At 45.4% G+C, this 27,050-nt stretch overlaps 1 protein-coding gene across 3 annotated transcripts in view; it reads left to right on the top strand.

Moving 5' to 3' along the window:
* The window catches only part of DENND1B (DENN domain containing 1B), a 269,544-nt gene extending 245,190 nt beyond the window's left edge, over positions 1–24,354 (top strand). For all 3 annotated transcript variants that reach the window (XM_065936314.1, XM_065936315.1, XM_065936313.1), the window contains 3 exons: positions 16,378–16,454; positions 17,402–17,618; positions 19,208–24,354. In XM_065936314.1, the coding sequence (XP_065792386.1) occupies positions 16,378–16,454; positions 17,402–17,618; positions 19,208–19,708 (795 nt within the window). In that variant the 3' untranslated portion in view covers positions 19,709–24,354. The remainder of the gene's footprint in view (positions 1–16,377; positions 16,455–17,401; positions 17,619–19,207) is intronic.
* The last annotated feature ends 2,696 nt before the right edge of the window (positions 24,355–27,050 follow it).

Here is a 27,050-nt window from a genome sequence, read left to right as displayed (position 1 = left end):
TCAGAATGGAAAAGTTGCAAAAACTCTCTCAAAATTTGGCTCTTCAAATATTAAAGAAGATAAAAATAATGAAACAATGTATCTTTAAATACTTAGAGTTAACAAGTTACTTGGTATTTGAACAGTCCTTAAAAGCTGGTCTAATCATTCACAGCTGTATTGCATGTGAACTCAGGAGGAGACCCTCACCCAGTAACCATGATGGGGAGAGAGGGTGCTTTAGCTGGTGAGGCAATTGGATAGGTTTTCACATCATCTCTGATCAGTCCTGGAGAGGCGACTGTGTTTCTAAAAGATTTTAAGACACTATTTTGCCAAACTGAGCTTCGTAAAGAAAGTCAGAACCATCTGAAGGAACTTGCTGACATCAGTAAAAGGACTTCTGTCCCAGGGTCTGTTCTGAGTTCAAACTATTCTGTCTCTGAAATCTAATGTGATGATTTCTTTGGTCTAATTCCAGAGTGGTCCTCAACTTAGTAACGATGTTAATTAAAATAAGCGTCCACGGATGCAGTTAGTACTGTAGTGTGGGCCAGGTGTGGGCAGCACCCTTGTGGCGTGTGTATCACACTCAGTTCCACAGAAGGCAGCCTGCGTACCTGCAGTGGCTGCTTTACAGCCTCCCGGGTCCTGGGCTGCTTCTGAGCATGGCCACGTGCTCGGCCTGGGTCACCAGCCTCCTTTGACCACCTGTAAGTGACCGTCATCAACCAGCTCAGACAGACGCTCCTTCACCGGCCTGTGTACTCCTCCTGTTCACGCCTTAACATCACACTCCTCACTGACTAGGAAGACCGCATGTGGGAGTGTCGAGAGCTGAAGTTCTGGAGTATCACAAACCTGGACCAGGAAACCAGCCTGGCCTCTCACGTGGCACTTGAACTTGAGCCACTTTCCTACCCTCTTCTAGCCTCTTAGCCTTGAGGTCCACGCAACAAAGCTACTTCTGTTCATCCCTGCACAGATCCCCTGCAGAAATTCCAGTTAGTGCCGTGGTGGAACCTGTTCTTACAGCACCCGCTGGCTGCTTGATAAGTACGAGGGGATGCTGTCCTGGCCCGCCTGCCACTGCAGCGCCTCCCCGCGGGTGCAGCGAGCAGGCGCCGTGTGGGGAGCAGGACTTGGGCTCCCTGAGGGTCCCCTGCGGCTCTTGGCAGTTCCGTTCTGCTCCGTCTTTAGTTTGTGTTTATTTATCCCTGCCCCTCTTTCCCGTTGTGTCTCAGTTTGCATAATTTGTTTCTTTCTGTTTGAAATTTCGTACACACACCTAGTGGGACATGTTTGCCACAGTAAGGTTGGTTCACGTGCCCCTCACCTCGCGTAACTGCCGTTCACTCACTGGGGTGAGAGTGGTGAGGATTCCCTCTGCTGCAGCTCTCAAGCATGCAGCGCTGCACTGCGAACCGTGGTCCCTGGACTTGCTCGTCTGGTAAGGGCAGGTTTGTACGCTTTGACCACCAGCTCCCCAGCCCTTGCGGTAACCCACCCCCATGGGGTTCCCAGCCCCTGGCAACCAGCGGGCTACTTTCTAAGAGTTGAGCTGTTTTACCTTTTGCATGTAAACGAGGTCATGCAGTGTCTGTCTTTCTCTGTCTGACTTACTTCGCATAATGCCCTCCAGGTTCATCATCCCTGCTGTCACAAATAGCAGGATTTCTTTCTATGGCTTAACGGTATCCCATCGCATACATACGTACTGCATTTTCTCTTATCTGTTCATCCACTGATGGACACTTCAGTTGTTTCCATATCTTAGCTGTTGTTGAATCATACTGCAGTGAACATGGGGCGCAGGGATCTCCACAAGACAGTGATCTCACTTCCTTCTGATAAATAGCTAGGAGTGGGACTGCCCATCATATGGTAACTGGTTTTAGTTTTTAAAGGAACCTCTGTACTCTTTTCCCTTATGGCTCTGCTGATTTCCATTCCCACCAACAGTGCACAAGGGTTCCCTTTTCTCCATGCCATTCTTCAGCATTTGTTTCCTCTTATCTCTTTGATGACGGTCCTTCTAACAGGCGTGAGGTGACATCTCACTCTGGTCGTGATTGGCCTTTTCCTGATGATGAGTGATGTTCAGCAACTCTTCAGTGTACTTGATGGCTATTGGTCTGTCTTCTTTGGAAAAATGTCTATTCAAGTCATCTGTTTATTTTCTAGTCAGATATTTATGACTTTTGCTATTGTTACTGTTCAAATTGTATGAGTTTCTTGTATATTCTGCACATTAATCCCTTATCAGATACATGATTTGCAAATAGTTTCTTCCATCCTATGAGAGTGGGGGAAACTTTCTCGTTTTGTTGATGATTTATCTTGCTGCGCAGAAGTGTTTTAGCTTGATGTAGCTCCATGTGTTGATTTTGCTTTTTTTGCTTGTGCTTTTGGTGTCATATCCAAAAAAATCATTGTCAAGACTAGTGACAGGGGGCTTTTTCCCATATTTTATTCTACTCTATGAGTACTTATAGTTTCACATCTTACGTTTAAGTCCTCAACCAATTTTGAGTTAATTTTTGTGAATGTGCCTATGTGCCATGCTGCTTCAGTTGTGTCTGACACTGTGCAACCCCGTGGACCGTAGCCCACCAGGCTCCTCTGTCCATGGGATTTTCCAGGCAAGGATGCTGGAGTGGGTCGCTCTGCCCTCCTCCAGGGGATCTTCCTGACCCAGCTATCGAACTCGTGTCTCTTATGTCTTCTGCATTTGCAGGCAGGTCCTTTACCACTAGCACCACCTGGGAAGGCATTTCATAAGTGACATCAGGTTAAATTAATGCAATCTCATTCTTCTTCGTGTGAATATCCAGTTTTACCAGCACCACTTGTTATACAGACTACCAGTGAGTACTCTTGACTCCCTTGTTAAATGTTACTTGACCTTAAGTGCATGAGTTTATATCTTGGCTTGTGATTCTGTTCCATTGATGTATGTATCCTTCATACTAATACCATACTATTTTGATAACTATAGCTTTGTAATATAGTTTGAAACCAGGAAGTCCAGCTCTGTTAATTTTATTCTTTCTAAGGCCGATTTGGTTATGTGGCATCTCTTGTGATTACATTTAAGTTTCAGGATTTTTTTTTCAATTTTCATGAAAAATGTCATTCACATTTTCATAGTAATTGCTTTGAACTTATAGATGGCTGTGGGTCTATGACTATTTTAGCAATATTGACTCTCCATGTCTATAAACACAGAATATCTTTTCATTTATTTGCATCTTTCTCAATTTCTTCATCCATGTCTTAAAGATTTTGTTGTATAGATCATTCACTTTCTTGGTTAAATTTATTTCTATGTATTTTATTGTTTTTTATGCTATTATAAATGGGATTGTCTTTTTTCAAAGAGATCTTTGTTAGTGTATAGAAATGCCAGCTTAGATCATTTTTATTGACCTATTTCAAATTGCTAGTGAGCCCAAAGAATGCTTTACCTTTTATATCATATATATCTTTTACATTTCTGTCGTTCAACTTACCTCTCCTAGATTCCATTTCTCTGCTGTCACCCCATCTGTTTATGCACCCCGTCCTTCTTTTTAGTTCTGAGTTTTTATGTGTAGTGGTTGTTGAGTGATGGGCCCCATATGTGAAGAAGCAGTAGAAGTTAAATACATGCTGTGATGCCGTCAGTCAGAGGTGGGGTTCACCACAGGTTGAGCTGGGCAGGGTTTTGTGTTGACATCATGCCCTGAAGTGGCTGCTGTGGGTGGAGTACTTCCTGGGGAGTACTTCCTGTGGAGGAGCACTTTCTGGGGAGCACTTCCTGGGGAGCACTTCCTGGGGAGCACTTCCTGGGGAGGTGCTGGAGGGCTTTCTGTGTCCCTCCTTGGCCCTCAGCTGTCAGCAGCCCCTCTCCTGAGCCACAGAACAAGCCTCTCTCGACGTTTGCACGCCTCCCTCGGCAGTTAGCGTGTGTTGCTGACCAGAGACACGTGGTCCTACCCCCCGGGGTTGGCTGTGCCCTGGTCCGGCTTTGGTCTTCACAGGCCACAGCCCCTGCGCCCCAGGTGCGGGGCCTGCTCCGCACCCCTGCCGTTCTCCCGGTGGCAGACACGCCTCCCTTTCTCTGTGACTGGTCCTGGGCAGCTGGCGGGCCGCCTGCCCCTCCCTGGTGGGGGCGGACTTCTGCTTGGCCTCCGTGGAGACCCTGTTCCTCACAGGGCCCCTGCTCCTCCCGGGCGTGTCTGTGCTTCTGTGCCTCCCCCTGGCCTCGGGGCTGAGGCTGCTGTGTGTAAGCCAGCCATCCTCAGTGGGGCTTCCTGCTTGGCTGCTGCAGGCCCGCACCCCCAAGTGAGCGCTTTCCCACTCCCACCCAGCCGTTCTCTTCAGCATCGGGGGGTCAGGTTCCCTGATAAGGAAAATGAAAGTACAGGGTGTTATCTGTGGGGAAGAGCTGGTGAGCACAAACGCCCCATGTCATTGAGACTCCCGGCTCTTCCAGGCCGACATGTCAGTCCACTCGTGGTCTTTACTACATTTTAGCGCGTTTCTTCTGCCCTGTTTATAGGCCGGCTGCCCTTGTTCTGTCTGGGTGTGCGCGCTTTGCCAAGGATGAAATGGATCCTGTCTCTTATCTCTCCTTGGAGGGGCTTGTAACTTGATGGAATTCATTTTATTGGTTGCCTTATAACTCAGCATTCTGATAGGTTTAAGAAAGAATTTCTTTTTTTTTCCTCACATATCACCCAGCCTTTTCTTATTGTTAAGGTAGGAATTGGCATTCTTTTTCACTGCTTTTTGCATTCAAGACGGAAGTGGAATTAGAAGCAAAATGAATTGGAAGATACGCTTCTTGGTCTCCGAGGCTTGGTAGGGAAGGAGCATACTCACAAAACACTGCTTTCATGAGAGAGTGTGTATCAGGCGACAGCTGGGTGACGGAGAACAAAGTGGATGAAGCTGGCAGAGGGGCGAGGTGGCTGCGGACCGGGAGGCTGGCGAGAGACTCGGATGCATGTGGCCCAGGGTCTTCCCGCCTGAGCTAGTCTCACGTGACACTCACCTGCTCAGCAGTAGAATTCTGGTGCTTCTGTTCCGCTGTGTGTCCTTACACGCTGTGCCTGGTCACCTCAGTTGTGTCCAATTGTGTGTAACCCCATGGACTGTAGCCCGCCAGGCTCCTCTGTCCATGGGATTCTGCAGGCAAGAACCCACTGGAGTGTGTTGCCGTGCCCTCCTCCAGGGGATCTTCCTGACCCGGTGATTGAGCCAGTGTCTCCTGCATCTCCTGCATTGGCAGGAGCGCCTCCCTGATAATAAAAACCCTTCATCACCTGAACTCATGAGATGTCACCAAACACGTATCTTGCTAAAACCTTCCAGTTTACTTTCTTGCCCTGACAGAAATGTCTTTGGAAAAGTGTGTTAATCTCTTTACCTCTTCACCCTGCTATATCACCTACCTGGACAGTAGCATTGTTGATCCTCCTGTAACTACTACCTGTTTTTAAATTGAGGTTAAGAGTTGCCATTTTAAGAAAGTCTTTCTCAGGTTAATTCTCAGACATTTATTCTTTCTGAGTCTCCGAGGACAGACTTATCTAGCGTAATTACAATGAAGAGTCCTATTCAGGGAGCCAGAACACTGTCTTAGCTCTGTCACTAATTGTCTGATCTTACTCAGGATACATTACTTCACTAAGGTTTTGGTTCCCTGATATGCAAACTAGGGAAAAGGCTTACTGAAGTGTGTGGTAAAGTAGGTATTTAAAGCATGATCAAAAACACATCTAACACAATTAAGTCATGAGTAAGTCACTTAATTCTGTGCTTCTTTCACCACCTGTAAAAATTACAACATACATGTTTTAAGCCTCTTTTCCAATTGCAGACTGCCATGTGTTTTTAAGGTATCACCATTGCAGTCCTGTATAGTTGCTCTCTTTATAGTTTATTCCTGTATTTCACGCAGGTATTTTTTTTGTCTTAGGGTGCAGAATACATAAGCCCAGGGGGTGCTGCCATCTTGGGAAAAGTCACACTTTGGACCTCAGTCACTTCAACTCTAAAATGGGGACAATGAGTACCTACTTTCAGAAAACTCATATATTACAAGCATCTCAATTTTATGAACTCTGAAAACTTGTCTTTTCCCATTCATCTGCCTACATCCCTTATTTATCCCCAGCCCCTCAGGCCCCCTGCAGGTTTCAGCTGACCCAGGATTTTGCGTTAGTATTAGACCTGTCTGCCATCTAGTGACGGAAATGGTCACTGCAGGGCCACAGCCTCCTCGTGCACAGGGCCGGATCCTCGCTGTTCCATGAATGCCCTGATGTGCTTCGGGGGAACCATCGTCTTGCTTGCTGCAGCTAAGCCAGACTCCTTTCCCAGTGCCTCATCAGACGTGAGCTTTGCTGGCGCTGTAAGCTGGCCCCGTACCTGTCTTCTCCTGCATCTGCTCTTCCTGCTGGTCTTCCCAGCCCCTTCTCTCTGCCTCACTCGATGTCTCACCAGAGGCCGAGCTTCTCTAATAGGCTGTCTTCTCTAGTAAATTTCATTCCACACTGGTAACCTTTTTGTTTGTTTTGCATTAGCTTCACATTTTTAGTAAGCATCCCTTGCAATACAAGTGGTCATTATTTCTAAAATAATATGTTTTCACATATATAGGATATGTACTTTTTATTTTACATTTCCATATGAGAAAATTTTTATTTCGTAATTTTGTGTGTTTAGAACCTACCAGTAGGAGTGTGATTGAAGAGGTGGGACATCCAGTTCCCCATCTTATTTGTAATTCTTTGCATCAGAGAGAGATGATATTCTGCTAATTTTGTTCTCTTATGATATGTTTTTGCATCTAAAGATGTACCCTTTCTCATGTAGAACTGGTCTCATGACAGCTGCAGATGCCAGCATTTATTTGCTGGTTTGCACGGCCTCCAGGGCACTGGTGAGTGACCACGGCTGGAGTTCCAGCCGCACCAGGTCTGTACAGCTCAGAGACTTCGAGGCCGCCTTGTTGATCACAGTTTACCATTACTTAAAGGATGTAGTCACAATCCTGTGTTGTTAGTACTGTTCGTCTGCTGACAGCACCTACTTATTAGGAATGTTACAGTTGGACGTGAGTCATGATCAGTATTAATGGCACTTACATAAGTTTTCATCTGTGATCAGAATGCTGAGAGCAGTTATATCCATGTTAGAGTGCGTTGATATTTGTAGCTGCTTTATTACATTCAGTATTCAGCATTTTCACCCTTTTAAAAAAATCTCGAGAGGCGGGAACATTGTCTTTTCCTATGTGCCTTGCAGCGCAGAAGACGGAGCGCATGTGCAGTGGGGGCTTGGTGGACGTTCGTGGCGTGAAGAGATGCTGAGAATGTTTTCAATGAGGTGTGGTTGCTGCTTCCCTCCGTGGAGCACAGAGCGGCTTTCAGGAGGTCCCCGGAAACAATGAGCAACTTTCGTTGCCCTCGGTCATCCGGGTCTGAAAGGCGGGGTCTCTCCCTGCCTCCATCATAGTCCCCCCTTCTCCCCCCCCACTCTTCCCTGCTGGGCCTCTGATCCCCCCCACTTCCTGTGACCTGCCTGGAACTTACCTGCGTCCAGCCTCGCACCTTCTTAGTATGCACCTGCCATCTAGTGGTCAGCAGGGTAACTGCAGGACCAGCGGGCCTTCAGTAACCCTGTGCTCTGACCCAGGCTCTGACCCCAGGGACACCATAAGCATCTTTGAGTCCGTTGTGTCTGCCCTGGTCGTCCCACCACAGAACCTGTGCATGTTTTACTTCCTCTTATCACCTGCTTAATTCCTACTGACCTTTCAGAGCTCAGCTCAGAGTTTTTCATGTGAAGCCATCCCTTGGTCTCCGTGATGAGGTCAAATTCCTCACGACAGCCATAATTTGGTACATGCTCCTTGGTCATCTTGGTAGGTTACTTTATTCAGCTTAAGTCGTGTTTCCTTTAATAGATCACAGTCTCCACGAGGGCAGGGAGCCCTGTTCTCAGTCGTCCTTGTACTGGCATGTAGCCCAGTGCTTGCTGTCCTTTCACGGGGTGTTTCTCTGAGCTTTGCTGGATTAATGAGTGTAACACTCGTAGATGCCAAAGATGCCCAGGTCAGCCACTTAGCATAGTGCCATCGTTTTTACATTACGTGTTTTTATCACGAGAAGTTGGACACGACTTAGAGAGGCTTAGACACGACTGTGCAACTGAACGGAACTGTTTTCCTATCAGTTTTAAATGAATTCAAGTACTCAGCTGAAACTACCTCCCTACTGTGGAGGTAGTCACTTACCCAGGAGATACCAACTGCCTGATTCAAAGAACAATTTTTTATTAAAGGGTCAAATTATAACTCCCTTGTTTTATTTGGTTCATTAGCTAATGAGAAAACCAATAAGATGCAAAAAACTGGTAGGGTAGTTCATAGAACAGACACATAGGCAGTCAGTCCTGAAACATGTGCTAACCCTTGTTAACCGCCCTTGTTTGCACCGTAGTAAGTGCAGCTCCCCGGGGCGGGCGTCTCTGTGGACAGGAGGCATTCCCGCTGCCATCAGGCCTCCGCCAGGGGCCTCTGGCGGCCGTGGGGTTATAAACGGTGTCTGTGGACGCTGCAGACCTCTGGAGCATCTGGCGAGCCTGCCGTGGAATGCCTGGCGGCACTCCTAACGTTCCCAGGAAAGGACAGCAGCAGTCGGGCCCACTTCAGGATCTTTTACAGTTTTCCTGACAGTCTCCCCTCTTGTGATCATCATGACCTCAGAGATTATTCTCAATCACAAAAAGAAGGCTGTTTTCATTAGATTTGACCTGATTATTTACGCCAGAGCTTTGTGAACCTAGAGCCCTTTGGTGTAGACCAGCTGAGGCCCCAGAATCTAACTTCTTTCCGTAAGTTTTCATGCGAAGTCTCAGATGGGGCCGATGAAAGTCTCTGTTTATTTGCTCCCTGAAGGTTAGGAAACTAAGCCCAAGAAAGCTTTCTCCCTGGGAAAAATCTGTTTCACCTGAAACAGCGACAGATGGGGGTGAATTCCTCGAGGTTCTCTGGTCCACTGGGTGAGGCACCCTTGAGGCTGTGAGGCGGGGACCACGTGGTTCTCCGGGGGCAGGGGCATCCGTAGGCATCGGCTCCATGCGTCTACAGCCCCTGGTCCACAGCGGTGGCTTCAGACAAGGCCTTGGCTGCAGGTGATGCAGTTGTATCCTGGGCAGGTCGTTAATGGCAGTGAACGTCACAGAGCCCTATAGAATCAGAGCCCCGTGAACACACACACGCAAGGTCTCCTCAGCACCATCCAGATTGTGCCGACAGGACCCGCCGTCATCTTCAGCTCCTTTCTACGTCTTCTGCAGATTTCCTGACACTAGTGTGGACCCCACGCAGCGTGGTCCTGAGGGGCTGAGAGAGAAACGAGCGAAGTGCCTGCCCTCGGGGACCAGGCTGTCGGACACATGCATGCCCGGGAGGGGAGGTGGTTGGAAGTGTGAGGAGGAGGAGGTTTTCCCTGAAAGCAGTGAGGAGCCACTGAAGGGTTTCTTCGAGGAGCAGAGCATCGTCCTATCTGCCTTCATTTATTCTTTCACCTGAGGACGCGTGCTTTGCAGCGCCGTGTTGGTTGCTCTGGTACAGCACCGTGAATCAGCCCTCCCTGCGGGGCGCCCCGGCCCCTAGGTCGTCACGGGGCGCAGGCTGGGCTGTCTGTCACACAGCGGGTTCCCACCAGCTCTGTTCTACACGTGGTAGTGTGTGTATGTTGGTGCTACTTTCTCCATTCATCCCACGCTCTCCTTAAGCCCCCGTGTCCCCAAATCCATTCTCTACATCTGCGTCTCTCTTTCTTCCCTGCAAATGGGTTCATCTGTTCCATTTTTCTGTTTATAGATCCCATAAAAATGTGTTAATGTGTGATGTTTGTTTTTCTGACTTCCTTCACTCTGTACAACAGGTTCTAGGCTCATCCACCTCAGTTCGACTGGCTCACATTAGTTCCCTTTTTATGGCTGAGTACTACTCCATTGTATATATGTACCACAACTTCTGGATCCATTTGTCTGCCAATGGAAATCTGGTTGCTTCCATGTCCTTGTTACTGTAAATAGTGCTGCAGTGAACCCCGGGGCACATGTGTCTGTCTGAATCACGGTTTTCTCAGGGTATAAGCCCAGTGATGGAATTGCTGGGTCATATGGTAGCTTTAAAAAGATGTCTCTGTCAGCAGTTCAGAGACGGTCGCTCTACAAGGCAAGAGGAAGGAGGTTCAGATGCGAGTGGTAAGTTACAAGTGTACACACGCGAGAGATGTGTGGTGACAGAGGTAGTGGAGCTGGGAGGAGGGCACCAGCGTTAAGGGGGGCTTGAAGGCAGGGCAGCAGTCCGTGCAAAGGCCCTGGGGTGGAATGACACCGGCGGGTATCAGGCGCTGAAAGGTGGGGCCTTGGTGATGCCTTGTGGGTCAGAGCAGAGGGAACCAGGGGCCACTGCTCACTTTATGGACACACGGAAACTGTCATTTCAGGCTAGGAATGCTCCCCAGAGGTGAGCGGTACAGAACACAGGGTTACAGCCTCCTCCTTTTGTCAGTAAGTTAAAGGAACCTGGCAATTAGTAGTAGTACCCTGATCAAAAAGGAAGAAAGTCTTTCCCCTTTTTCATAAAATCTATGGAACAGAAAGGAGAGCAGCTTCTGTAACGGCACAGAGCAGATGCAGAGGTGACGGGGGTTGGGTGGGAGGGCCACCCGGGACGCGAGCTGGTTTTCCAGGACCCGTGTCATGTCCTTGGGCACAGATTTGAAAATGATATTTATACAGATTTTTAAAAAACAGAAATAAACTTAATTTTTCTTTTTATCACTTTTTCTCTATGTTGACTGCTTATAGCTTTCTCAATCTGTTTCACTTTTTTTTTTTTTTTTAAAAAAAAAGGTCCTAGTTCCCAATTATAAGCCTTAGTACAACTGTCTCAGGTGACTCAGGCAGTAAAGAATCTCCCTGCAGTGTAGGAGACCCGGGGTCAATCCCTGGGTCAGAAGATCCCCTGGAGAAGAGAATGGCAACCCGCCCCAGCACTCTTGCCTGGGAAATCCTACAGACAGAGGAGCCTGGTGGGCTACAGTCCGTGGGGTCACAGAGTCGGACATGACAGAGCAACTTTTTTTTTTTTAATGATTGTCTTGGCACGTATTTCAGGGAGCTCTAGGTAATAACTTAGGATGAAATGTTCATTGGCCCTTGGGAACTGTCCCACTGTACACCCGTTCCTATGAAATTCCTATCCAGACCTGAAAAAGAATAGTTTTCTCTGAGTACTTACAGTATACAAAATCCATTCCACTAGGATCTACTAATCGTTATAGTCAGAAAAATAATACGCACAGGTTTTCAAAACCTGTAGTCCGTCCCACTCAGATGCGTGTATTTTCCGTCTCTCTGTGTTGAGATTGCATTTGCTGCCTGGTCGTCGTCCGGCTGCTGTCCAGCTCCGTGCACAGGTTTTCAGGAGTGCCGCACCGGTGCTCTATGAGTCCGCTGAAGGTGCCCGGAGTCGGCTGTGTGACTCCACACCCGAAGGGCACACACTGCACTGCCTGCAGTCCAAGCTGACCTCCTGCCAGTTACCATCAGAGATTCCGTCCATAAAACGGGGACCAGGGCTCTGCCTGCCGTATGGCCCTGGTGTGCTGCAGACAGTTCTGAAAGCGCTGTGCCCAAGTCCAGACCCACTGAAACGGTAATGGAGAGAAACTCTGGGTTCACGTGAGCTCCGGAGCTGATGGTGCTTTTGTTACATATGCTCTCACTTCCCTCTGCCTTAATGTTGATCAGAGTGTAATTATTTCTCTCATTTCTTGTGTGTGTGACTTTAACAGTTATATGATATAAAGTAGTCAAGCAGTTGACACCTTCACTGCGGGTTTGGACACTTTTACTTCTTCATACTGTGTATGGAGGTAGCAGTTCCTAACGAATTACTGAATATACCTATGTAATAGCTACTAATTAGAAGCTTATTTCGGTTAGCCAAAACTGAACACTCATAGAAAGCAAAGCATTATATTAACCAGTTTTGTTTCTCATTCTAATTCTCATTCCTTGTGAAAACTTATGTAGCTCATGGTGATAAGTTACACTGTTTAACACCCCTGTGTATGTAGAAATTGACAGAACCCTGGCCTGGCTAGAAAATGTAAAATTAAATTCAGAGGTACTTGAGAAATGCTTATGATTTAAATGACTTGGACTGTGGGAAATCAGGAGCTTTCATTAGAAAAGAAAAAGTTGTAGTTAGCAAAACAGTAACTGAGAACCTACGGTATGCGCAGGCAGATTGGAGAATGTGAAAGCAAGTTGTGGAAGATGAACAGGGGGCTGGCAGCAGACCAGGTTCCTCTTTCTGGTTCTTGTTCTTGATAAGGTGTGTGACCTTGAGCAGTGATGGGGCCTCCCTGGTGTTCCTCCAGACTTACTGTGGGGTTCCTTAGCGTTGCTAAAGACAAGAGACTCAACCTTACTCAACTCTATATTCTTAGAACCTAGCCCAGTGTGTGAGAGAGAGTGCTTTGCAAGGTATGTTATAAAGATACATATTAAGTTACGTGTTTATTATCTTCTTGCACAGTCAATGATGATTTGTTAAATAGCAGTATAAAGTCCCAGCTCCCTCATAGTTTCAGATTTTTGTTTTCTTTTTAATCAAAAATTAAATGCAACACCCATAGCTGTCATAAAGGTAAGTGTACACAGAGGTCAGTGTAATAATAACAACGGGTTGTCTTTAGAATCAGAGGACTGTGATACATATATTGTGAGTTCTGGAGGGAATGGGTAAAATATATTTTTCCCAGAGAAATAATCTTCTAAGTGACAGTTGTGTTTCTAGGCCATTTCCCAGATTTCTGTTTAACTCACACACCTTAAACTTGTAAAGAGTCCAGCTCTTTGTGGCCCCACGGACTGTGCAGCTCACTGGGCTCCTCTGCCCTGGAACTGTCCAGGCAAGAATACTCCACTGGTTAGCCAGTCCCTTCTCCAGGGCATCCTCCCGACCCAGGGGTCGAGCCCACTGCAGGCAGAGTCTTTACCACCCGAGCCACAAGTGATAACTGCAAGTCCCAAATAACACTGCTAATTACCAGAATTCTGGAGAGACTTACTACACATTCCCAGCAGGGGTTGCAAGACATGTCTCTCCATTCATTCTTTCCTTTCTCTCACTCATTAGCCCATGGACTGATCTGTGGGTATTAAACCACTCTTGCATCTCTAGAAGAAATCCCTTAACCATTATATGATCCTTTTAATGTATTCTTGGATTTGGTTTGCTAGTATTTTGTTGAGGATTTCTGCATCTATGTTCATCGGGAAAATTAGCCTTTAATTTTCTATCTTGAAAAAATAGAATTCAATTTCGATGCTGTAATATCTTTGTCTTGTTTTGTTATCAGGGTAATGCTGGCCTTTAAGTTTAGAAGCATTCCCCGCTCTGCAAGTTTTTGAAATACTCTGAGAAGGAGTACTGTTAACTCTTCTCTAAATGTTTGGTAGAATTCACCTGTGAAGACTTCTGGCCCAGGACTTTTATTTGTTGGGAGTTTTTTTTTTTTTAATTACGGATTTAGTTTCACTGTTAGTAACTAGTCTGTTTAGATTTTCTGTTTCTTCCCCTGTTTAGTCTGGGAAGATGGCATGTATCTAGGAATGTATCTTTTTCTTCCAGGTTGTCCAGTTTGTTGGTATATGAGATGATGTAGTAGTCCCATGAGTCTTCATATTGGTTGTAACTTCTCTTTCATTTCTTATTGATTTGGGCCTTCTTTTTTCCTTGATGGATTTGGCTAAAGGTTTATCAATTTTGTTTGCTTCTCAAAGAACTAGTTCTTAGTTTCATTGATCTTTTCTGTTTTTAGGGTCTCTATTTTATTTGTACTCTGATCTGTATTGGTTTCTTCCTTCTACTAACTTAGGGCTTTTTCTTTTTTCTAGGTGTTTTAGATATAAAGTTAGACTGTTTATATGAATTTTTTTTTCATGCGGTAGGTCTGTGTTGCTATAAACTTGCCTTTTAGAACTGCTTTTCCTGCATCCCATCAATTTTGGAACAATGTTTTTTATTTTCATTTATTTCAGGGTACTTTATTGATATTTTCTCTGATTTCTTCATTGACCCATTGGTTGTTTAGTAGCATGTTGCTTTGTCTTCATGAGTTTTGCTTCGTCCAGTTTTCTGCTGGTAATTGGTTTCTAGTTTTGTACTAGTGTGTTCAAAAAGAATGCTTGATATGATTTTGGTCCTTTTAAATTTGAGATTTTTTGTGGCTCAGCATGTGATCTATCCCAGAGAATGTTCGATATTCATGTGCACCTGAATGTGTATTCTGTCTTGGGGTGGAATGGTCTCTGCGTGTCCACGTGGTCTAATGTGTTACGGCCAGTGTGTTTCCTTATTTTCTGTCTGTATGATCTGTCCGTTGACGTAAGTTCCCTACTATTGTTGTATTACTGTCAGTTTATCCATTTACGTCTGTTAATATTTGCTGTATATAATTAGGTGCTCCAGTGTTGGGTACATAAATATATTTTTTTATTGTCAGATGCTATTTACTTATTTTTAAAAATTTTCATTGGTATATAGTTGATTTACAATGTCATTTTCTGCTATACAGCAAAGTGAATCATATACATGCGTCCATTCTTTTTTAGATTCTTTTCCCATGTAGGCCATTACAGAGTATTGAATAGGGTTCCCTGTGCTATACAATAAATCTGTATTAGTTACCTGTCTTATGTATAGTAGTGTGTATGTTTCATTCCCAATCTCCCAATTTATCCCTTCCCTCTCTTCCCCACCCTCCACAAACATGTTTGTTTTATACATATGTGACTATTTCTGTTTTGTAAATAAGTGTATTGGTACTGTTTTTGTAGATTCCACCTACAAGTGGCATCATGATATTTGTCTTCCTCTATCTGACTGACTTTACTCAGTATGACACTGTGTCTTTTGATTGGAGCAGTTAGGCTGTTTATGTTTAAACTGATTATTGATAGGTATGTACTTATTGCCATTTTGTTGACTGTGGTTTTTTCTGTAGTCCTTCTCTGATTCAAACATACAAAAGTAAAGAGAAGCTTCCAAGAATTCCCAGGTACCTTTCATATAGCTTCAACAATGATCAGCTCACGGACAGTCTTATTTCTGTGCCAACCTTATGCACTCTCTCTGCTCTGGATTAATTTGAAGTAAAGTAAATACCCCGTAGCACATAATTTAACCTGTATGTATTTTAAGATCAATCTGTAAAATATTACTATTTTAAAAAACATGGTTATGGGATACTGTAAAAATGGGACAGATTTGAACATCAAGAGTAATAACTGTGATGGTTGGAGCCATATCAAAGATGTACAAATGATGATAATTTTTAAAGACCCCCTCATGGCTCACCTTTACAGACTGTTAGGACATTAGCTCAGCACTCTAAACATTGTTACATATAAGGAAAGAAGGAATTACCCTGTTTTTTCCAGGGCACCTTGTATTTCAGAACAGACAAATAGTTAATACAACAAAGTTCTCTATAGAATCCCAACAAGCAAATATAGAGGCACTGCTTTTGAAAAGTGTAATTACTGGATGCTAAACCTATCGAGTAAAAGACTGGTAAGATTTGCAGTGGATGCACCAGGCCACCTACACCTGAAGCCAGTCACCAAAATCCTGGTACCACCCCAAGTGAGAGTGTGCCTCCCACTGCAGCGTGCTAAGAAGTCCATACCAACGCCTACGGGAGTTCCTGCCAGCAACAGAGGAAAACTCAGAAGTGGCAGCTAGCCAAGCTTCCAGATGTAATTGCAAGCTTATAGGAAATGAGGGTAAAACAACACAGTACAGGTCCCAGAAGACATGGGGGAGGGGAGGGAGAAGGTGTCATCCTCTGAGATGAGAGACTATCAGCCAAATACAGTGCTTACCTTGTTGAGATTCTGGCCCAAAGAAACTCTCTAAAATATACTTGGAGTAAGAAGGGAATGTGAGATATTAAATAGTTATTAGTAACTATGTGTGATCATGATACTTTGGTAATGCTAAAAAATATCTTTTAAGATACTTAGTTAAGTATTTACAGATGAAATGATGAGCCCTCCAGGCTCCTTCCATCCATGGCATTCCCCAGGCAAGAATACTGGCATGGGTTGCCACTTTCTCCAGAGGATCTTCCAAACCATGTTCCTAGGGATCCAACCGAGGTCTCCCACATTGCAGGCAGACGCTTTACCGTCTGAGCCACCAGGGAAGCCCTTCCTTACCGTATCGAGTATCAAATTGCTGTCTAAAGTTTCTGAAAGTAGTATTTAAAGTATCCTCACTCCTCATGCCAGTGTGTCGATCCCTCTCTCCAGCCACGGCTCAGGCCTTTGAAGAGCCTGGACGGAGCCCTAGATGCTGACGACGAGGAGGACGCCGAGAGAGCCAGCAAGTAAGTCTCGGGTTGCGTGCTCTGTTTGGCAGAAGCCCTAGGTGGCAAGGGATATTTCAAAGCACGTGCACGCCTGGAGAAAAGGTTCTGCTCCCCAGGGTCTCGTCTTCAGCAGGAGGAACCAGGGCTAGTGGGAGGCTCATGGGGGACAAATCTTGAGATGGGAAAGCAAGATAGGCCTGAAATAACTGGGAAGCAATGACGTCTGCAGAAATACCCAGGATAGTGGTCAAGGGGAAACAGAAGCCCCCTCCTCCCCCCGGACTGAAGAGGGGCAGGTGAACATCAGGACGGTGGGAGGAGTTAATTGAAACAAACCAAATCTGGGGGAGAGGCGGCGGGACCTCAGTCCATGGGAGGTATCAGAAAAGGAAAATTTCATGAAAGTGGTAAAAATGAACAAATAATGAGGGAAATAATAGTACTATGTGTTGAACTTTTAAAACAATTTTAAGCTGTTTGACAGAATCAACTTTTTCCCCATTACATATATCTTTATTTAAGATATAAATAAAAAATATATATAGGAATAAAGGAATATGCATTCTCCAAAACAAGGAAACAAAGAAAAACCATACAAAAGTACTGAAAGTGAACTCAGAATGTAGAAAGTCCCAGATGTTCAGTCTGATATTTCTAAGGCTATCGCTCCCACATCCCCCAGAATCAGACTGTGAAAAGCCCTGCTTGTGCTTCCAGATGGGTAAGGAGCCATAAACTTCTGTTTGTTCTCAGCGCTCACACTCAAGATTTCCCGTGTTTGAAGTGGTGTGTACATCACTATAAAGAGTTTGGCCATGAATCAGTTCTTCACTTTACTGTCCTTCCACAGAAATACCACGTTGGTTTTAAAACTCCCTCGTCGGTTGACAGTCGTCGGTGAGAGGTTGCTTTGTGTATAGTGTTCGGGTCACGTAACCACCAGCGCGTGTTCTGTTTTTCTTCAGGTTGTCCTCTGAAGATGGAGAAGAAGCTTCTGCTTACTTCTATGAAAGTGACGACTCACTTGAAACAAGAGCAAAGGCTCCTTCGCCGGGGGAGATGGACCTGCTGGGTGAGATCCTGGACACGCTGAGCACACACAGCTCGGACCAGGGGAAGCTGGCAGCGGCCAGGAGCCTGGACTTCTTCAGGTCGATGGACGAGATAGATTACAAGCCCACGGTGAGTCAGTTTCCGGCCTGTAACATTAAATGAACACTTTCTCACACTCACTGTGCTGGCCGACGTGAAGCTAAGTGTCAAAACTCCAAAAATATCGTAAGAGTTAATCATTAAGACATGATTTCTATAACAAAATTCCAATCAAATGCTGGTGTTTCTCGTCATTAACTGAAATTATTTTGTCAAGCAGTATTATTTCCCTACAACCTAATTTTATAGTTGTCTTTCTTGGGGAACTTTTAAACATGAAATGTTCCCATGTTTTTCCTGTATTTTTTGGCTCTTCACAACATTTTAGTAAGGGTATGAATTCAAGTAATGTTTCACTGTATTGCTTCAGAAATGAATAAGACTTTAAGCAGATTGAACTGGATTCTTTAAAAACACAAGAGAGAGAGGTGGAAGTAATTTCTACCCTGTTCTGACTGTAATAATTCCAGAACTTGGCATTGATTATATAATAGTTTGCTTGTTCTTTGAGTTATTTGGTAGGATTTCTTTGCAAATCCTTTTTATTTCTCAGCTTTTTTGTAGTATGACAGAAATTGTATACATCTGAGATGTACAATTTGATGTTTGCCCATACACTTTGAAGTGCTGGCCACAGTTAAGCTAATTAGCCATCCCTTACCTCACAAAGCTTACCTTTCTTTCCTCTTTTTTGAAACCAGAGTACTTGAGACCTGCCTTCTTTACAAAGCAGTTAGGTCCACATGCTGCATACTAGGTCCCTGCACTTCGCCACATCCCATTCTTCTCTACACACATGAGCTTGACTAGATTGCACAGAGAAGTGAGATCATACAATGTTTGTGTCCTGACATTTCACTTAGTGCAATGCCCTCCAGGTCCATCCTTGGTGTTTTCTTTACCTTGGTTTTACTGATGTTAGTCACTGGATCATGTCCAACTCTTTGTGATCCCATGGGCTATAGCGTGCCAGGCTCCTCTGTCCGTGGGATTCTCCAGGCAGGAATACTGGAGTGGGTGGCCATTCCCTTCTCCAGGGGATCTTCCCTACCCAGGGCTCAAACCCGGGTCTCCTGCATTGCAGGAGATTCTTTACTGTCTGAGCCATTAGCACCCATGTTCTCCCAAATGGCAGGACTTCCTTCTAAGTGAATTCACAGTGCATTTTCTTTATCCCTTCACTCGTCAGTGACACTTAGCTGTTCCCCCAGCTTCCCTAGTGAGCAGTGCTGCAGTGAACACACACCCGGAATGGGGGACTGCGTCTGGCTGCAGGACGTCATAGTAATTTGTAATTTCTTGGGGCCCGTCCACGCGGATGTCCAAAGTGGCTGCAACATTTGCACTCCCACCCTCTCCTCCACATCCTTGCCGACACGCACCATCCGGGCTGAACTCTGCAGCCAACAGTTGCACGTGCCCGTCTCAGGCCGTGCCTGTCTTCGGAGCCCTGGGCGGTGGGCGGTGTTCTGAACCCACCGTGGCGGCTGCATCTCCTCGGGAGGGACTTCGAGTTCCCAGCCTTGCACGAGAATGATTTCAGAATGGGAAAAGAATGTTGCTGAAGTAACGCCACAGTTTCCTTCCACTTCTTCTAAACCTGTCGTTTCTCCTCTTAGAACAAATCCAACGCGCCCAGCGAGAGCGACCTGGCCCTGCTGTGCAGCGGCTCCGGGGACCAGGCCGGGTGGCACCGCGGCCAGGACGACAGCGCCCTACTCGGCCGGCAGCTGCCCCCGTCGCCCAGGAAGCGGCTGTCCTCCGGCGCGGGCACCGACCCTCTGTTCATCCTGGAGGAGGAGGCGGCCGAGCGACCCCTTGGCGTTGGCGCAGAGAGCCGGGCCCCGGCGCAGGGGCAGCCGGGCCCCCCTCCAGGCGCCGGAGCGCCCGCTACAGAGAGGAAGGAAATGCTAAGCCCGACGGCGGGCGACGGGGCGGAGGCCGGCCTGGGGCGGCGCCTGTCCACGTGCGTTCCCTGGGAGAAGGGAGGGAAAGCAGCCCCCGAGACCGCGGCGGGGCCTGGGCTGCTTCAGGAGGTGGCGTCCTTGTGTCACATCACGTCCGCTTTCCAGCAAGACCTGCACATCTCAGGAGGGCCGGCAAGCGGGAACCAGGCCTGAGTCAGCGAACGAGGCGCCCGTCGCGGGCACCCAGCCTTCCACGGAGCCAGTCAGGCGCCCACCGCCCCCGTCGTAAGCAAGGGGTGGTCGGAACGGCGGCTCTTCTGCTGTCCGGAGTTGTTTTCATTTGGGACCCTTCCCCGTCCGCGCGTTTGTCTCGTGGTATGTCGATGATCCATTGATTTTTAAACGTAAAGCTGATTCTCCTACTGTGCTTTTCAGTCAGGTATGAGTGTGTGTGTGTGTATGTATGTTGAAAGTATATATTGAGCATCCGATTTCCCAGTGTTTGGTGCTTAACTCCACTTATTTAAATTAAGTATGCATCTAACCCTTGCACATAACCAGTAGTAGCTACTGTACTAACCTGGTTGAGCATGACCTGGCCAAGATATCAAAACCTATCAGATCTAGCCTGAAACTGTTGACCCACTAACTGCCTTAATCCTAAGCCTATATTAAGCATACTTACCTAATTTATGGGATTCCATGTAAATTCTGAAAGATAAGTTGTGTGTTCTGCAGAGCAATAATGCCTTTTTCGATCATCAAATCAAGGACTGAATTCATATTTTCAACCTTAAAAAGCTCTCTTGTGGACGTTGCAGCCATGTTTTCCAAAAAGTATAAAGGTACACGCCCACATGCCCGTCACTCAGCGAACTGCGTGAACTGCTGGCTTACAATGTGAAAGTGATGACTGCTGTTTACAAACGACACTTTAAATTTCTTCACAGCCTCTTTTTGCCTTCGCTAACTAGGAGTCACCCCAGAAAGCCAGATGAAACAACGTGTCCTAGTGGAAAAATGTTCCTGTCAGTTTTTCCCCTAACTAATAACCCTCTTATCAAAATGCTTCACCACATCCCAGACTCACCGCTGAAGTGACTGACTGTATATTTTGTAAGTCTCAGTCAGGGCTGCAGGCCGTGCGGAGCAAGGCAGCGTCTCCCTACGCAGCGCGGCCGCGGTGTCAGGGCCCTGAGTCCCTGCGGCGCGTCTGCACAGCCGTGGGCCGCGCCTCACGCAGATCTCCTTGGCCCTCCCCTGAGGCCCCGCTTCTGCCCCGGGATCCCGCCCGGGCCCACCTTGCCCGTGGCTGCCGTACCTCCTCAGGCGACCCTCCCGCTCTCGCTCTCGGACGGCCTGGGCGGCTCCGCGGAGCCCAGGTCGGGTCTGCTGTCGGCTGCGCCGCCGCTGGGCCTGTCCAGCGCTTTCCTCGTGGTGGCGGTGGGTCCCGGCGAGGGGCTCCCAGCAGAAAAGCGCCGTCTCCTCGCCCCCGCCTGCCCCCGCGGCTGGCGAACGTTGCTGGCCGGGGTCAGCCGGCCGGCTGAGGAAGCGCTGGTCGGCCTCCTCCGGAAAGCCGCGCCTTCCCTCCGGGCCTCCGGCCGTCGGGGAGGAGACACCAGCGCGGCCGCCCTGAGGCGCGGGCCTGTGCTTCCCGTCTGCCGCGTATCCGCGCACTGCTTGCAGTTCTGCTTGGGACTTGGTCTCTCCTCCTCAAATTCCCCGTCACTCTTGGAAGTTCTGCGAAGGAATCGCGCATTGATTGCGTCATGATCGGCTAGACTGACAGGAATAATCAGGAGTGAACAACAGTGATGCTGTGGTTGCTCCATTGTTCGCTTGTTCAGTACTTGTACTCCGTGCATCCCCAAGCTTGACTATTTTCGTCATTTATTTTAGGAAAGCTTTGACAAGGCAGTCAAGAACTCCCATCAAAACTGTGCTCTAAAATATTTACTGAAATAATTTTCAGTTAAGATCCTGAAGAAGTTTTGTTAAAAACAGTACTTAAAATACTTATTCAGATCAGTCTTGAAATAATTTGAAGAAAATAACCAAGGTTTTCTTTTTTAAGGTAGATTCCAAAATCTAAATGGATATATTTTGGGAGGACAGTTATTCATGTTTATGAAGGAAGACAGATCTTGTTTTCCTTATAAGGATGAACTCTAAGTAATTCTAGGGATGAACATTAAGGGATGAACACCCTTAATGGGTGAAAGTCTGTAATCCTTTTTTTTTAACACCAAAGTAAGATTCAAGGTTCTTGTTAAATTTTGCCTTTATATACTCATTACAAATTCCATTTTACATTTAAGTATATAAAAAAGAAGTCCATTTATCAGAAGAGCTATTTTAAATGAGGAAGAAAAACTGTCACTGTGGTTGTCAATCTGTTGGGCAGATATTCTGCATAATTTTTGAAAAGAATGTAAAGTAGCCCTGGACTACAAATACTGGAATGAGGCATTTGTTTTCCTTTATAATTCCCCATCTGGAGAATGGGATCATTGTGAGTGTAGCCTTGACAGAATCTGGGTTTTAGTCCATTTGCTCAATAAACCTCAGAGCCTCAGAAATGTGAGTTCTTCTCTAATCCCCTCCCCAGATGTCTGACCATGGTGTATGGTGAGGACAGTCACCCACTGACAAATCACATTCGTGTTAAGGTATTTTAAGCTGCACTTGTGCCTTATTTTAACATACAAAATCAGCTCTGATAGTCCACATTAAAAACAAAAACTCAGCAAGCATTCATATTTTAAACCGTTAACATTTTGAGCATTCAAAGTCTGCTCTGAGACTAGACTTCCCTGTATTACGGTGGTTGTAGGGAGAATGAAGGGACATTAAGGTGAGTTCTGAAATAAAAGTTCTCTCTGTCCTTACTATGTTCATATTTTCTATTATAACTAGACAGTATTTTCTATTATGTGTAAACTCCCCTGCTGTTTGAATTTTTCTCCCCTGACGGAGCAACACCTGTCCTACACGGGACTGTATAAACGAGTCCGACCGTTGGTCCTGGGGCCTGTCTTTATACAGCCTCTAGGCAGTCACCATGCTCCCCAAACCCACTCTATCTTTCACCCCAGAGGTATTACATCCATGGCATTTCAGAAGATAGCAGAGCCCCATGTGAATTGAGGAACTCTTGGTTCATTAAGTGTTGTTAAGTGGTATATTTTAATGGCTACCTACTTTAGCATATTTTAGAAAGGCACCAAAATATACCATGACTATTTCTCTGATTAAAGATTAATAACTCATTTAAGAAATATTTATCAACTCTTGGTACCGTTCATAGGCAAGGTACAGTAACTGTGGACATAGGGAAATAAAAGAATTGGCCTAGTCCCTGCTGCGCAGGAGCTAATGAAAACGAAAAGGGATTGCAAATCTGTTAATAACAACAATGATGATGATGTATTTTGCTTAGGAATTATTCAGCCAAGATTCTATCACCAAAAAAAAAAAAAAAAAAGCCTTTTAAAGCTGCTCAAACTAAAACATGCTCTAAGTACAGAACCACTGTACCATCCTTCTCCACTGTCATACAACGTGCAAGAATGCTGCTGTCTCGGAGACCTGCTCCTAAAGGACAGATTCGGAGGCTCTGAGAAGCTGTGTGTTCTCGTCCAGCTGGCTGGCCGGCACCCTCTCTGCTCCCCTGGACCCAGGCAGCAAGGCTCGGTGCTGAACGCGGCCCCTCGGGACCACCCGGGACCCAGTCTCTCCACTCCGCTCAGGATGAACTGAGCGTGTGGACGCCTGTTGACGGCAGGGAGTTTTTGCTGTCTTTACCCTGATAACAGCAGTCTCTGCAGACACTTCCCCCGCACCCCACACCCTTGAAAGCTGTCTGCGACAGTCTGCTGTGGAGTCTCTACTTGTATCCTAACAAACAAGACCCAGGAATGCTAATGCATTCATCGCTTCTGAAATAAGGTGAAGAGGAAAAAAAAACTGTGACTGTTCTCGTAATGAGTAGATCTTCCTTCTTCTTTTTCTAGAATATCTGGATTTTCAGGAAAAGGTTATTTTCATGAAAAAATTTTCTAATGTGAATTCCATTTTGTTTCACATACAGGATCCTGATTCTGGGTGGATAGCTGTAGATCAGAACATAAATGAAAGGATGTAAAATGAACCCCAAACCTAATTCCCCGAAAGCACTTCTTCATATAGGAGATGGTTTCTTACAAACTGTCAGCATTTCCTCTGTCTAGCCCAGGAATTTGTTCATGTCTGTTTCTTAAATCTTGTTTAAGAGGCCGAGTTCTTTTGAGCAAATCAGTCAATGTTTTGATTTGGTCAAGATAGGGAATTGTGTGTATTTAGAAAGAAGCATATTTTATCTTGAAAATAGGATTTTGTGCAATATTTTTTTTCTTGCATAATTTAGTTCATATAAATATGCACATCTGCTTTTCAAGCAGATGCCTTAAGGTCATGTTTTTCAGTATTTGTGTAAAATTGTATGTAGCAATGTTCCATGTGATTTTGGGGAAAAAAAAACTTTTTACTGTTGGCAGGAGAAATGTTTTTATTTAAAATAATTATGAATATTGCATTATTGTATCATAACTAACTGCCTCAGCAACAATGAATATGCAATAAGAGAATCCTGAACCTTAGATTAGTATTGACAATACTGTTACTTTGAAAGAAATGTATATAGTGCAAAATGCTGATTCTTCATTTGTACGTTTCACAAATGCTCAGTTCTGTATCACGTAAATTGAGATGGCATTTGTACGGTGATGACCGAACCATTATGTTGACTGTAATATCCTTTGTGATGCATCTCTGGTAAGATTTATAAAGGGCATTGCCAATACTTTTTGACTGTCTGTAAATTAAGTTAATTTTTGTATAATGTACAGTTTGTTTAACCTTAGAGCTTCTATAGATTTCTACTTTTTATTATACTTGAATGAGGCAGAAAAGCACTGTGGAAAATCTGTAGCTCTGGATGCGACATGCAAACATACCAAAAAAAAAAAAAAAAAAATAGAACAAGGTACTGAACAGCAAACTTAACCAGACGCTTTCTATCCAGAAAGCTATACTTTTTCAAACCAGACTTAAATGAAGTAATTTAAACTATAGCAGTCTTTTATCATAAAGGATTGCTAAGTCACAAATGATTACCTCTTTGATATGATACACCTCTGAGCCTCTTCGTCTCTGTGTTACTCCACGTCTCAGAAGAGAGCCCTGTTGAGGTACGTTGACACCTCTGCCCTTTGGTATATTACATAACTTCCAGAACAAAATTTAACTCTGTGCATTCTGGATGCACCGTGTGTATCGAGTCACCATCCTTCAGATGGTCTAGTTTCCATGCGGTTACTCTGAGAACCACCAAATAATCATATACCAAAAATGAGATTTCTTGAATCTGTTTTAATTTAGTACTTAGAGCAAACAAATGTGAACTGCATGACATCTACAGTTTAAAATGCATAAAGCTTTTTACACAAAAAGTACACATGAGGTTAAAAATGGAACTTTTCCAAAGCTTATTTCTCTTGCTTTAAACGAATAACTGTCCGGAAGGACTGACTCGCTTGGGCCTTGTGCTAGACATGACGTACCTGCACACCCCTGCCTTCACCGAGGTGTGTGCTGTTGTCCTCGCATCCTTGAGGCTACAGGATAAATCATCTCTGACCTTGACTACTGTCGGGAGGACACTGTGTAAAAGTATTGTTTGGGGGATTTAAAAATATATGCAAAAGTCAATATTGGATGAACAACACATTACCATGAAGTGCCCAACAATGCAGGTTGAAAATAAAGTTGGTCATAATCAAACCCGCCGGTTGCTGACTCTTCTGTAACGACTGGCCAGCTCTCCCATCAGAGTTCCCAGTGAACTGTCACAGGGACCCCTGCCTCTTCGTCTCAGAGCCTTAGGACTGCTGCAGCGCAAACCCAGGTCTCAGCCCTGCTGGCGGGTCTGCTGGGGAGGGAGGCGGCCAGTGTCTCATGTCCGGGCTCAGAAATGACAGAAGAGGTACGTCTGTCAGTAAGGTCAGCAGAGCAGGGCTAGAAGCCAAGCCAGACCAGGACTTACTGACCTTCATGTCAGAGCCATGGATGGACAGACAGGAGGTAGAATGCATCAACAGCTCTCCCCAGCCTGGGAAGGTGCGTGGATTTCCAGGGGCTCTCAAGGGCCCACCTAGAGCAAAAGTCAAACTTGAATTAAGCATGAAGTTTCCCTTGGGTGCAGAATTTCTGGGAATGATGTGTTGAACTTTGCACAGAAGCAAAGGTCTGCCCTTGAGGAGAGAGAGTATCCTTGAAATCCTAAGATAAAGCTAACTTTGATGGATTGTTAATTTTTAACACTGTGCCCGCTACCATCACAGAGGCTGATCTCAGTACCTCTCTCAGTGTCTTGAGAAAAATGATGCAATTTTAATTTTACAGATGCAGATACAGAAACCCAGCTGACTTTTCCTTATGTGAAAATGAGAGTGTTCTTTTTGCAGTATTATTTTGCCGTGAGTGAGAATCTCCTTGCCTAAAAGTGACAGTGAATTATAGAACACACAAAACTTTACACATTTATGGAAAATGCAGTATTAATAGGGTAAAAATTAAATAGTGTACTATGGAAGTTTCCAGGTGAATTAAGACCTTCCCCAAGTTCTGTCATTGGTTTGGTCCTGTCACCTGATTTCCCTGAATATTCCTCTATTTAAAATAGAAGTGTCTGTCCTTAGAATGAATTTGTAATGTCAAGAAACCTTTGTGTACATTGCAGCTGCCACATACAGTCAGCCCTCTGTATCCAAGTATCCATAACCACAGGTCCAACCAACCCAGACTGAAAATACTAATTCAAGAAGTCCAAAAAGCAAAAATTAAATGTTTCCCCCACTGGCAACTATTTACATGGCACTTACACTGAATTAGGTATTACAGGAAATCCAGAGACTATTTAAAGCACACGGGGGATGTGCATAGGCTATACAGGATTACCACATCATTTTACGTGAGGGATTTGAAAATCCTTGGATTTGGCAGGAGAGGGTGTGAACCTAAGACCAACTCTTGCCCTCGGCCCTTGTGATACCAAAGGACAACTGCAATTTGAGAGAGAGAAAATATGCCTAAGTATCTGATTTCATTTGAACAGATGGGTGTTCAGAGCATAAAATCATAAACCAGAACTAGAAACATCTTACATTCTATAGAATCCCGTGGCTCTCGAACCTACCTCTTCAGTAGAACCAGCAATGCAGTTTACAAAAGGATGAAAAAAACAAACCTGGATGGTGCTCCTAGGGTTTCTGGAGTAGATGCTGAGATCAGTCCTTTGTAGACAGGAAGGAACTGAGAAACCGAGGAGGCAAGTGGTACCGTCCATATCCATAGCAACAAGCGGCCTGGCTGGGATGGGAGGCTGACGGGGATCCAGCTTCATGCTGCAGGGCAGGAACACAGGACGGAAATTAAGGGGTGTGCCTAACACACGTTCTCTCCTGCGACTGTTGAGACAAGCCTTCTTGACAAAATGCATTGGGGAAGTTTTTGAGTA

The sequence above is a fragment of the Muntiacus reevesi genome, chromosome 5 (genome assembly GCF_963930625.1).
Source record: "Muntiacus reevesi chromosome 5, mMunRee1.1, whole genome shotgun sequence".
Lineage (NCBI taxonomy): Eukaryota > Metazoa > Chordata > Mammalia > Artiodactyla > Cervidae > Muntiacus > Muntiacus reevesi.
This window is presented reverse-complemented; position numbering and strand designations above follow the sequence as displayed.